The sequence below is a fragment of the Ambystoma mexicanum genome, chromosome 3p (assembly GCF_040938575.1).
Source record: "Ambystoma mexicanum isolate Mex_15411 chromosome 3p, UKY_AmexF1_1, whole genome shotgun sequence".
Lineage (NCBI taxonomy): Eukaryota > Metazoa > Chordata > Amphibia > Caudata > Ambystomatidae > Ambystoma > Ambystoma mexicanum.
The window spans coordinates 309061064-309075208 of NC_090925.1; the positions used below are offsets into that span (position 1 = coordinate 309061064).

The window sequence follows — 14145 nt, forward strand, 5'->3', positions numbered from 1 at the left end:
AAGAGGAAAGGAAGAATACCTCTGAGGAGGTGCAGCTGGTAGTGTGACTTCTTATAGACGCCGGAGATGTGGGGAGAGAAGGAGAGTGTGGAGTCGAAGATGACCCCGAGGTTTTTAGCCTTGCAGGTGGGAACAGGCAGAGGACCAAGAGAGGCCGCCCAGAGAGCTACAGGAAAGGAGGGAACGGGTGTGCCGATGAGGAGAATCTAAGTCTTACTGGCATTAAGGCAGAGGTCATTGGCGGCACAACACTCCTGGATAGCAGACAGTCAGAAGAGGGAAGGAGAGGAGGAGGCCGAGGGTAGCCTGAAAATGAGCTGGGTGTCAGCCGCATAGCATTGAAAGTTGGGGCAGAGAGCTGCGATACGGTGGAGTGCCAGGTATTGTTGAACAGCCAGGGAGAGAGGCTAGACCCCTGGGGGACACCACGGGTAGAGAAAAAGATAGAGGAGAGGAAGGACCCAAGTTGGACCTGGGAGGGTCGGTCAGAGAGGAAAGACGTCAGCCATGCCAGAGCCTGACCAGTGATACCCAGGTTATCACGGAGACGGTTGAACAGGATGGCATGGTTGACTGTGTCAAAGGCAGAAAAGAGATCAAGCAGGATGAGGATGCCAATGCATGGCCACGTGCTGAATGCACCATTTCAACCCCAGAATTGAAAAAAGATACTGGGAGGGGAACCCCCCCAAACACTCCCTAGATCCTTATAGCTCCCTCGCTACGCTCGGGCGCCCCCACTATTTATGAAAAATACATACACACTGAAAGAAATCACAAGCTACTGACCTTTGATCACTGCCCCTGACACCAAAAGCTATCTTTGGGACAGCATGGCTATCATGTGCCCCTTTAGAACCGATTGTAAACTTATGGCGTTTTGGACAATTTTTCTGTTGTAAAATGCACATTTTCAACCCCATGGCTATCGCTGCCTGTGATTGTCTCGGGAGGATAGCTCAGGGGCAACGTGCTCGTCTTGGAAACAAGACGACACGGAGCACCACAGGTTCGATCCCCGGGTCTGCGCTTAGAAACCTCTGGGTATTAAGCACGTTATAAGTAACCTATTATATTATATCATATCATATTATTGTGTCAAAGGTCACACAAAATCGCTTTTTAATATACTGCTTTGGGTAAGGTTGTTGACTTTTGGCTCGCCGGCCCACTGGGTGACAAAGTTAATGCTTTGGCCCCACATTCAAAAAGGTTGGACAAGCCTGTTTTAAAGCATAGTATGTGCAGCTTGCATTTGGAGAAGGAAGGCTGAGCAGAGTACGCAATGGGTGTGCAGTACTGCAGCATGCAAACTTGGGTATCCTATCCTGACACACAACGGTGCCATGTTCCCATGCACTGAGACAGGCGAAGTTACCACATCAGAGATAATTTATATATTCTGCTCTTTTGCACAAACTCATTTTAGCACATTTTTCCAGCATTCTCGCAAACTCTCAATTGTGAGGCTATTTGTATAGGAGTCCCAGGATTTCTGGGAAAGAATGTCAGCACTACAGGGGGGGGCTAGGCAAGCATGTAGTTTCACTCCTTCACAGAAAATCCAATTCAGTACTTGATTCGAGCCCATACTTCCACAGGAAAATAAAATAAACCAGTGACACCAGTTAGAATTGCTCAACAGAAAATCTGTATTAACAAAATGGATATCAAAGACGGCATCAGCATTTTTGAACAAGCATAATGTGCAATTCTTTCATTAATCAAAGGGGAGCAAAAGTCCCTTCTCGTGCTTTCATTACTGCCTGTGTCCTTTGTGGACACTGGCAAGACAATTAATATTATCAAACATTAAGTGCTTAAAACAAAGTAAACTACTTCTTACACAACAAATACTTTTCTTTGGGAATTAAATGAAGATTGGTTTGTGATGAGGCTGGGATGTTGAATTCTTGGATACTTCAGCAGAACTGCAAAGAATGGAGATATAAAAAGGTATTTATGTTAAGACTGTCAAATTCCCAAGCTAGAACTACATGCCTCGTTATTCCAGAGCGGATGGTTAGACACTGGTAAGAGCCATGTTTACTTGAAGAACAAGACAGGTAGACATAGGACGACACTAGCGAAGAGTTGTTTCACAAAATATTTAGTGAGCTCCAAAAAACAAATGCTTGGCAACCTGCGCAGATTGCTAAGGCCTCAAATAAATTGTTTCAAACATTGCATGCAACCAGGCAAATTGCACTGTACAAAATGTTTCCTTCAAGAGTGAAAACTACAAAAACAAATTACAGCAAATGTACATGTTTTTTTCAACGTTCGAGCATTTCTTCAAAAAATGAATGCATTTAGACAATTCGAGCGTTCATGCTTCAAAGCTGAACATGTTTAGACAACAAAGTATCATACATGTGCGGAAGGACACTCGACAAGGACACAGATTACATACTAGCGAACACCCATGCTCCACAGAGAAGCCACTAACACAGCAATGTAGTCCCAAAACTGACAACATATTGCACCATGAAATCATGCCATAAGCTAAACATGCAGATAATGCAGAAAAATAAATGTATGGGTCCATTGTGAACTGCATACCAACAGTAGTCATTTTGGATACAGCAACTACGATCAAGCAGAACTACAAATTGGCCCTATGCCATAATCAATACAATTGTGGAACATTTTGCTTAGCATTTCTCCATTTTAGAAGCATGCACAGTGTTAATTAAAACAAGACTGGCTAAAGGCTATGCTAGTGGCGTATGGTCAATAGGAAGCTTTAACTTAGAGAATCAAATTGCAGCACGTCAAAGAAAGTGAACAGCAGTCATACGCAACAGAATATGGTAGTAAAGATGCCAGCATCCCTACATCTGGAAGCACGTGTGCCGAACCACGATAAACAAAACAAAAGCAACCAAGTCTCCGGAAATCATGTGAGCCTCAGAGCTCACGTCTTGGAGCAAGGGGGTATGCATGAGACATTGTCCCAAAGAAATGCCAGAGCCTTAACTGTGAAGCCAGAACGCCTGTGAAGACAAAACCTAACCAACAAAAAAACATGCTGAACTGAGACTCCTTTTTGATGGACTGCATGCCAGGGAGGAGGAGTATGTGGCATGAGCACATTCATCATACAGTTCAACAAGCAAAAATGCAGGCAACACACAACATCGAGCACATTTGCACCAATTAAATAAACGTGACCCACTGCAACATAAGTCACGCGCATGCCACACTTAAGAAATGCAGAGTGATCTTGGCTTGACACATATTGGTTCTGTTACAGGAGAAATTAGTTTATTGATCTGAGATGGATGGGGTACTGTACCAGTATATTTGTAATTCCAATCACAGAAAATACTCCACCAATGTGGTACATATGTGAAACCACTCGGTTCGTACCTCAAACTGCTGCCTAATGAATATAGTAGTACAGTAGTTTCCTCTTTCTAGCTTACAACGGAGTCCTCGCAGTCTTTGGGGCACAGACAGTGGTGCACAGTAGAGGCTAGCGGGGGAAGGTTCCCTTGCCAATGCCACGATTAGGCTGCTGTCCTGTGTGTGCATTCACGCACATTTATTTTATGAAGTTTATATGTCGCTTTTGTACAAAGCACTTCACAAACAAGGAAAATGCAGCAGTACAATAAAATGAGGGATATGACAAGTTACACCATGGAGAAAAGCTCACAATGAAAGGAAAAACGATTTAGGAAGACAAAGACTGAAGATTGTGGGATTTAGGATGTTTGTTGAAGTGAAGGACAAGAACGAATATCCAGGGGGAGAGAGTTCCAGTGTTTGGGAGCTAAAGGTTGGAAAGAACAGAACCTTGAAGATGCAGAAGGAGGACAAAGAACAAGAGAAAATGAGTAGCAGACTGGAGATCATGAGAAAGATGGTACAAAGAGACCAAAGAGCGGAGATAAGGAGGGGCCAGAGCTTGAATGCTCTTAGAGACAAAACTTTGCAAGTGTTTCATATAAAGAACAATTGTTAACCAGCGAAAGACCAATAGATTACAGCAGAGTCCTAGTAGCAGTAAAAGTCAAAAGATGATGCATTTTCCTAATATTAAAGAGATGAAATTGACCAGAGCGACAATAGCAATTTGAGGCTGAAGGGAAAGGGGACTCAAAAATAAACCCAACATTACGTGCTTGTTGACTGACACAAAGCTGAAGAGGAGGGAAAGAAATGGATGGAGGAGTAATAGAAGCAGAAGCCAGAATAAAACTGAATTTCAGTCTCGTTGGGACTTACAGAGGAACCGGGTAGCAATCCGAGACCAGAAGAGATTTACTGGTGAATAGAATCAGTAAATGAACAAGAAATAAAAATGTGCGCATAATCGGCATCAAACTATATCTGAAACCTGTGACTGAAAATGAGCATAGCCAAAGGGGAAATAGAGGGAAAATACGAGGGGGCAAGCGACAGAATCCTCAGGGACACCAGAGGCAAAGGGGTGAGACTGAGAGGAAGATCCTTTCCAAGAGACAACAGAAGAGCAATTCGATAAACAGGAGAACGCCTGAAGAGCAGTGTCTGAATATTTAAGGAAGGATGAGTGGGGTATTCCATAGTATCAAAGGAAGCGCTAAGATCAAGTGGGACAAGGACAGAGGCATGCTTAAGATGATGGACATGTAAAATCGAGTTAAAGACAGAAAGTAAGGCGGTTTCTGTGGAGAACCCAAGACAGAAGTTGGACTGGTGAAGGGGAAGTAAACAGATTTAGATGGGAACTCATTTGGAAATTAACAAGAAGCTCAAGCTATTTAGATACATACAGAAGTAAAACAGTGCACAAGTTAGAAGGTTCAGTAGGATTTAGAGAAGGCTTTTTTAAGAAGAGTAACAATTGTTGAGAATTTAGAATTAGATGGAAAAAGACCTAAAGATAAAGAAAGATTCATAAAGGTAGACAGAGTTAGGGCATACGCAGGAAGAATAGGTTTAATAAGTGAAGCAGGTAAGGGATCCCAGGAGCAGCAGTAGGATGAGATCAGAAAATAGCATTAATGATATTGGTCTCGGAAATGTGGCCGACAGTAAAACTAGGATGATCAGGAATGGGAGCAGAAGAGTTAGAGGAGAAAGAAAGAGGTTAGCAAAGTCGTTAGGTGTGAGAGAAGAGCAGACAGAGGGGTCAAAGGAGGGTAGAGCTAAAGGTGTATTCAAGGTGTAATGAAGAAGTTTTGGAGAAGAGCTCTGGGATTGAATGTGATTCTGAAAAGAATTGGCTTTGGCTTATTTAAGTTTAAGATCAGTTCTCTGGAGCTGAACATGCAGGTGTTTAAAAGAATCAGAGAGCCAAGGGTGAAGCAGTTTGCTGCTAGGTGTGGATACTGAGCAGGGGCACAGGGAGCTGGGCATAGCAAAATGAAAACTGTAGAAAGCAGTGTCAACGTTAAGGACAGGAGAGAGAATAGAATTGGGCAGATGGGAAGAGAAGGAATCAATTAAAGGAAGATGGCCAAGGTTCCTAATGTCACGATGAAGAAAAGATGCTGAGGATGGAGGACCTGGGACAGGGGGATGGGGTAAAAAAGAAAAGAAATAAAATTGGCTGCAGGTAGAATATGGAGCTGGATAGGATCAATGATGGAACAGTCGGCAGAGATGAAGACTAAATCTAGAACCCCACCTCCAGTAGGGATAGTCAATGAAGGGAGGAGTTTAAGATTATTGGAACGGGTAGAGAAGATCAGAGGAGAGGGTCAAGAGCAGGAAGGTGAATATTAAAGTCACCAAGGACAATAATAGAAGTAAAAGATGAGAATAGAGATAAAATAGTCCAGGTCATCGTAGAAGGAGCCAAATAAGCCTGCAGGAGAATAAATAAATAACCAGGTTAATGAGGGGGCAGGAGTGGAGAAGGAAAGAGTGTGAAATTCAGAAGAGGAAAATAAGGGAGAGAAGAAGGAAAGGGACCAGGAATCCACTGTGAATGGAACAGAACACTGATCCCGCCACCAGGGAGAGTCAGGTGAGGGGCGTTTGAAAAAGAACAGGGGGAGGTTAAAGTAGCAGTATCAAAATGGCAAAGCCAAGTTTCAATGATACAAAAGAAATCAAAGTTGAAGGAAAATAAAAGATCCAAGACCTGCCTGGTTTTGGAAACAATTGAATGGGCATTTCAGAACAATAAGATGATAGGGACAGGGAGAGTGTCATGGATAGGAGAGAAAATCAAATTACAGTGTGCAGTTGGGCAAAATGGAGGTTTGGATCTGAAAGAAGAAATATGTTCAGGGATATTCAAAGAACAGAGCCAGGTGGAGAGACAGAGCGTAACAAAATAGACTGAATGTGCCATGGTGAGCTATGATCAATGGTAAACATAACCAGGGAATGAAGCCGAAAACGTGAGATGTTACGATCCAGGAATGAACAGGGGCAAATAGGAGGTAACTGTGCACTTAGAACGTCCGCCCTTTGATAAGAACACCTGAGCGATGGATGCCCTTGCAAGGCTGCTTAAGCGGAGGAAAGTCCTGCAACGGTGATGCAACCACATGGGCCGGTGCCACCTGCCACAAGGTGGAGGATGCAGCAACAGCTGATGGGTCCTCTGGAGGATGCAGGATCGACTGCCAGGAGTCAATCGGCCAGATGGTAAGTGAGGGGTCCAGAGACAACTGGGTGCAGGGTTGAAGGCAATGTGCAACTCATGTGACAAGTCCTGTGACAGTGATGCAAACTATGGGCGGAGCAGCCCGCCACAAGGTGAAGGATGGCAACGACAGCTGCGGGGGTCCTCCGGAGGATGCCGGATCCACCAGCAGTAGTCACTGGGTGAGATGGCAGGTGCATACACGTTCAGAAGAGATCACTCAAAAACCCCGATATAATATTATAAAGCATAAGATGTGCTGAACTCCATCCTATACGGAAATGCAATCCAACAGGGAACTGGGTGTAATGCACTCCTGTCATTTTATAAAAAAAGGAGCAAGGTTCCCAACAACTTCCATTCAGAGACCTCTTGGATCCTTACTTTAAGACTGGATCCTGGCAGAAATGTATGTAATATCTATGACGAAGATCCTCTAATATGTGGCACAGCACTACTGTTAAAATGGATTTCCATAATCAGCTCTGGTGGGAGTATTTTGTAAGGGCACCCCATTTATGATCAATAGGGAAGACACAGAGGTTAGACAAAACCCAAGCAAGGTAAGGTAGCTGAGCAGTCAAGGCTCAGTCTCCGGAAAAGTGTGAGTGGCAGGGCTACATGAACCACACATAGCAAAACCAATAATCCAGGTTAGACAGTGAGAATACAAAACTATAGTTATTTATTAGGGACTTTAATACACACTAAGCATATACAAATATAAGGGCAAGTATTGTCACACAAAACCTTATAAACATATATACACATTCACCATTAGAATAGAATTGCATATGAATCAATTACCAGCGCAATACAGGCGAGTAGTCAGATGCAAGAAAAAATGGGCAGAACCAACGCAAAAACACTTCGCTCAATCTTAAATAAGTCCAACCCTAAGATGATATGGGGCCTTGTGCCCAAAAGTCATAAGTTCCAAAGTGCAGCTTTTTCGGGAGAGTCTTCAAAATGATGCAGTTGGCTGCAGTGGTGCTTTTATAAAATCTTCAAAGAATTTAGTAATGTTGAGGTAAGTACTCAACTCAATCGTAATCACAAGGGTAGCCCTAGGAAAGGATCCTTAACCCGGGTCCCCCCACCACTGGTCAATGAGTTGGGGGTCGGGTCAGGACTTTAGCCCAAATGTTTGCACCTCGTAACACATTGTTTACAGGCTCACTATAAATACCCAATAAATAAATTAAATACCCTATGGAGCGCGGGACGGGGGCAGAAACAGTTATGTTAACTTACCCCCACTCCCCTGCCCACTGACTCAGATTCTTCCAGATACCACTGCAGGTCTTCTGGAATCTGTTCAGGACACAATGTCCTGCACTTGGTCGGGGTGAGGAAGGGCCAGGGGTTGCAGGTGATTAGTCACTTTTCGTGTTGGGAGTTGGCCGATTTACACAGCAAACTGTTCTAGTCAACTTCCAAAAGATGAACGATGAAGACTTCTGGGTGCGGACTCTCCAAGATACCTCAGAGGATTGAAGGATTGTTCCAAAAAAGGTCACCACGGTCAGGCTGAGACAAGCAATCCTACAAAGTATCCCCAGCAGGGCTTCCCCTGAAGTGAGACAGCTGAAAATGCAAGAGCAGGCGAGTTGTATTGTAAAGAAAGACGTAACCCAAAACCTGTACGATACAAATAATCCAAAGGCCAAATAAGCACTGCACTGATTTGGAAGGAAAACAAGGTTTATACACGCAAAAAAAGTCTTAGGCGGCCCCGTACAACTTTACTGACACAGAGCTCGTCACACACAAGAAGTTACATGTTATATAGCGGAAAAACACATTTCCATACATAGCTCACAAAAGTCATCCCACCACCCTCATTGGCTACCACCAATATGACATGGTATGCCCCCCCCTATGGTCCCTGAACCGATTGGCCACACCTTATCTGAGGCCATTCCACTATACACGTGGTCCACTACATAGTCACTATTGAATCATAATACATGATTGGTGCACAGGTACACCGCTACAATAATAAGTCTTGACCATCATGTGATTTGCATAAGACGCTGCGGCAGACATAAGCTGCACCCTTGACCTTGTACTAAAATTATTGGCATCACCTCTGCTCATTGTATCCCAAATCACAGTACGTTCCAGACACGGCTCCCCCATTATCTCCTTTAAACCCCAGGTGCCCACCTAGGAGATGAACAGGGCACCACTCTTGAGTCTGACTTTCAGAGATGTATTTGCTTTTGGTTATGCCTCTACTTGTAACTCAAATTGGATAACAGCTCCTTGGGTGAGGGCAGTATTGCTCTAAACCTTTGCCTGGCCTGTTCGCATTAAAACCCCTTGTGCCCTGTTCTCATGAATTTGTCTTTCAAAGGGTGCATCCTTACCTTCCATCCCACACATCTAACATTCCTTTCCCAGCGCCTACGAACTCTGCAGCTGCATACAATTAGTGTTCCTCTGTGCAGCGGGGGTACCCCTGGCCTCGGCTTCTCTTGGTGGACGGAAAGGGGATTTGTCTTAGGACTGAGCTAAACGGAGTTGAAGCTCCACATCAGGGCCTTTATTCTGCTCATCATGTACTAGGACTAGGGATCCAATATGGTAGCAGTCTTGCCATGTTGATCCGCTAACCTCGCATTTACTTCATCACCTTTACGACTCCATCTTCTCTCCCTCCACCTACTTCAACTCCCTTAACTCAACTTACGCAAGACAGAACATGTACTACTTCGAAACACTGGGACTACATTGCACTGCCCCATCGATAACATCTGAAACTGCAACATTAATGCATTTGCTCCTCTCTGTGTTGCTATATGATATATCAAATGTGTGTCAAAACTAACAAGTGATACATGCTCCTTCTGGCACACAAAACAAAACTGCTCACACTGCAGCACTTACTAATGTGTCTTTCTCAGCCTGAACCTTTTGGCATGGCTGAGCCAGTACGTGCATCCCAATAGTAGCATAAAATGAATATCTGTAAAACTCCAAGGTTCTGCACAGAACGACAGTATAGAGTGATAATGTCCCCATGGCAACAGTCACCAGCAGTGACATTTCTGCAAATTTCCACTACCACGAAAATAAAGAACTTACCCCAAATATTCTAAGACTAGAGTTGGAATAGCAAATTGTACACATCCTAGATTATTTGGGGGAAGGCTTTTACGGGTGCAGGGGAAAAAAATTTGCCTACCTGGCAACTTTGTCCGAGGGGACATTATCGCATGGAACCAGAATGATGACGGCTGCAGCTACGTAGCCCAGGTGAGAGCTGGTTATTCTACAGAGTGGCCCTGGGACTTGCAAAGACTCAGGTGGCACAGAGGTTGAGACTGGTTGTATCCACTGGTCCAAAGGTCTCCCGAAATCATGCAGAGCAGCAGGGCTTCACCGGGCCAATCACTGGAGTAAATGCTGGTCAGCAGCATCAGGTGCCTCTTTTTTTCGTAGACTTCTTGTTTCCAATGATGATCTGATGAACAGTTGCAGGAGCCCTCCTTTTATCCAACATTCAGGCTAAGAGCAAGACCACCAAAGGTAAGGAGCTACAATATTCAAACAGTCCAGGGTTGTCCAATCATGGACAACAACTAGTCATCAAATACGTTCAGCAGAGGATGTGGACTGCGACCAGACAGTCCCAGCCCCCTCCTCTGATTCACATAGACAAAGCCCCCTTGTCCGCGAAAGCACAAGCATTACCCGGGAAAGGGGTTTCCATGTAACGCATTTCCTGACCGAGAAGGCAGGAAGAAGGCCAAAGAGCAATATGGCCAAAGAACAAGCAAGAAAATCTTGTGGCACAGGCGTTTTAAGTGCTAGCCACCCTTTAGTAACCATTTGCAGTAAATGCAAAAATGCACATGAAAAATACCAGAAAGGTAAAAGTTGCAGTTTCCAACAGCTTATCTTAGGCATGCTGTCAAAGCAATCAATAAGGCATTATATAAAACGTTATAAGGATCCAAAGAACAAGTTACTTCTTACCTGGTAACGTTCTTTCGACGGGATGTTCCTCCGACGTATTCCTTATCTTTGATAATACGTTTCCAGCTTGCTGGCCTCGGAAATTTTTTCTGTAGAGGGCGCTGCGTGTCGACGTCCGCCGAGTCGACGGCCACCGTATCGGCGCCGACGTCACCATGTCCATAAATAGCCACACGCTGCGTCTGTTGCTCAGTTCCGTTTTGTAGCATAAGAAAAGTCATGCCTGAATTGGTTAGTGACCTTGAAGGAGCGTAAGCTGCAACCACAAGGGAAGTTATCACTGCGGGGATGGTTGGGAGGGGCGATAAGGAATACGTCGGAGGAACATCCCGTCGAAAGAACGTTACCAGGTAAGAAGTAACTTGTTCTTCGAAGGGATTGTGTCCTCCGACGTATTCCTTATCTTTGATAGACTCCCATAGCAGTGGCATGTAATTGGAGGCGGGAGTGAGAGTGTTATGTATCCCTTTAGGGATGGACCGAATGTAATACAGCCTTGCCAAATCTGGTCTCTTGAGCAGTGGAGGAATCCAGATAGTAAAATTTTGTGAATGTATGTGCGGACGACGATGTGGGTGCCGCACATATGTCCCGGACCGGTACCCCTCTTTGGAGAGCCGAAGAGGCTGCGATACCCCTGGTTGAATGAGCCCTGAGATTTTGGGGTGGCTCTTTCCCTGCTAGTCTATAACATTCCAGGATGGCCAAAACAATCCACCTGGAGATGGTTTGTTTTGTTATGGGTAGTCCCAACTTGTGACCTGAGTATCCTACAAACAGTTGGTCTGCTTGCCTGATCCTAGCCATTCTGCTGATGTAAAAGCTGAGAGCTCGCCTAGGGTCCAGCCTATGTAGCCTTTCCTCCTCTTTCCCCGGATGGGGAGGAGGGTAGAACGAAGGCAAGGTCATTTTCTGAGTAATATGAAATTCAGAAACCACCTTTGGGAGGAAATTAGGCTTCACCTGTAAGACAACTTTGTCCTTGTGGAAGATTGTATGTGGGGGTTTACAGGAGAGGGCTTGTAGCTTGCTCACCCCTCCTAGCAGATGTTAGTGCTACCAATAGGACAGTTTTAAGCGTGAGAAATCTCAGCGCGCAAGAGTGAAGTGGTTCGAATGGAGTGCCCATTAAGAAGTTTAAGACTAAATTTAAGTCCCATAAGGGAACCTGGAATGGTTTTGGAGGGTAAACATTAGTTAGTCCCTTGAGAAATTGTACCACTAGAGGAATTTTGAAATACGATGGTTCCTCCGCAGTGCGCTTGAAGATAGAAAGCGCTGCAAGATAGCCTTTGACAGTGCCAACTTGAAGGCCTGAGTTTGCCAAGTAGAGTAGAAACGATAATACCGTTGGTGTACCACATGAAAAAGGGTAGATATTCTCTTCCCTACACCAGCTGCAAAATTTGTTCCAACGGCAGCGGTATGAAGACTTTGTTGCCGGTCTTCTGGCCGAAAGCAACACCTCCATGACGTCATCAAGGAGATCCCAATCCTTGTACCTCAACCTTTCAGAAGCCAAGCGTGAAGGTTGAGGGTTCTGGTGTCTGGATGGAGAACCTGACCTCCCTTCTGCGAGAGAAGATTCTCTTTGAGTAGAAGACGGATTGGAGGACAGATGGACATATCTAGAAGGTCCAGGTACCATGTTCTCCTGGCCCAATCCGGGGAAATTAGGATCATGGTTTTCCGGAATCTTCTCAACCTCCTGATCATTTGAGGAATAGCAGGGACTGGAGGGAATGCGTAAAGGAGTGGAAACTCCCAGTCCACTACGAACGCATCTTCTAGAGCTCCTCTCGGGGGAAATTCCCTTGAACAGAACAGAGCGCACTTCTTGGTGTTGCTTGTGGCGAACAGATCCACCTGAGGGGTTCCCCAAAGGGTGAAGATCTCTTGGACTTCCTGAGCTAGCTCCCACTCGTGGGAGACTGTGCTCTGCCTGCTCAGAGCGTCAGCTGTCAATTTCTTCTCTCCGGCTAGGTGGACAGCCGATAGAGATTCCTTCTTGGATTGCCCAAAACCAGAGCTGCATCGCCTCTCTGCACAGTGGCAGTGATCCTACGCCTCCTCTTTTGTTGAGGTAGTGCATGGCCACCGTGTTGTCCGTCATTATCAGGACATTTCTCCCCTGTACTGATGGCAGGAAAGCTTTCAGCGCTAGTCTGATTGCTCTCAGCTCCAATAGGTTGATGTGCAGTCTGACTCCGTCGTTGGTTGGTATGGGCTCCCCACCCCGTGAGTGAGGCGCCTGTGCCTGTGACTACTGTTATCTCCGGCCATGGTTGCCAAAACAGTTGTCCTTTCAAGATGTTCTCTGGATAGGCCCACCATTGAAGGTCGCAGGCTACCTTGTCCGGAATCCGGAGGAGATCCGTCATTCTCCCTGAGAATTGCGACCACTGACTTCTCAGTGCCCACTGAAGAGATCTCATTCTCAGGCGAGCCTCTGGCACAAGGAAGATGCAGGATGCCATGAGGCCTAGCAACCTCAAAAAGTCGAAGGCTGGGAGACGTTGGGCATTTTGAAATTTGGTGACCATCTGTAGAATATCTTGAGCCCTCACCTCTGGTGGCGAGGCTTTTCCCAGGTCAGTGTCCAGGACCGCTCCAATGAACTGGAGTCTCTGTGATGGTATCATTTGTGACTTCTTTAAATTGAGGGAGAATCCCAGTCTGTGAAGGAAGTGGCAGACATAATCTAGCTGGGCCTGGGCCTGTTCCGAAGATACAGCCCTGATCAGCCAGTTGTCCAGGTAGGGGTAGACGTGGATCCCTTCCCTCCTTAGACTCGCCGCCACTACCGACATCAGCTTGGTGAAGACCCTCGGGGCGGAGGTCAGCCCAAATGGCAGAACTTGAAATTGATAATGAGTCGCCAATTGCGAACCTCCGGTATTTCCTGTGTTTGAGATGGATTGGCACATGGACATAAGCATTCTGAAGGTCCAGAGATAACAGCCAGTTCTTGAGCTGGAGTGCCTGAAGGATCTGAGAGAGAGTTACCATCTTGAACTTGTCCTTCCTGAGGAACTTGTTCAATTCTCGTAAGTCCAGGATGGGTCTCAGTCCTCTGTCCTTCTTTGGTAGGAGAAAGTAGGGGGGGGGGGGGGAGGAGTACCAGCCCTTGTTCCTTTCCGCTACAGGTACCGGTTCTATGGCACCTTTCTCTAGCAGGTCTATAATTTCCCGCAAGAGGATCTGAAACTTTCAGAGAGCTGTTCCCCGGTGGATGACTGAGGAATGTATAGAAAGGGTAGGCAGTAACCTTGGGCAACTGTTTCCAATGCCCAAGCATCTGACGTTATAGCCTGCCATTCCGTCAGATGGTGAGTTAACCTGCCCCCTACAGGTGTATTGTGTGGAAAGGCCTCAGAGTGGTTTGGGGGCGGCTGATGCAGATGCCGAGGGTAAAGAGGCACCTGCTGCTGCTGCGGCCTTAGTACTTTTGACCCGTCCACCTCGGGTGGATCTCCTTTGGCCTCTGAGCCGGCTGTCCTCTGCCTTTCCCGAATGCAGAATAATAGCAAAAGGACTTTCCTCTTCCAGAGGTTCCTGAGGGGTGAAAAGAA

The 14145-nt window shown here is 45.7% G+C and overlaps 1 protein-coding gene across 2 annotated transcripts in view; it reads right to left on the reverse strand.

The window, feature by feature from the left end:
• Positions 1 to 1628: 1628 nt before the first annotated feature.
• Positions 1629 to 14145, reverse strand: part of TCEA2 (transcription elongation factor A2) — a 991119-nt gene continuing 978602 nt past the window's right edge. For both annotated transcript variants that reach the window (XM_069650839.1, XM_069650840.1), the window contains one exon: positions 1629 to 1931. In XM_069650839.1, the coding sequence (XP_069506940.1) occupies positions 1923 to 1931 (9 nt within the window). In that variant the 3' untranslated portion in view covers positions 1629 to 1922. The remainder of the gene's footprint in view (positions 1932 to 14145) is intronic.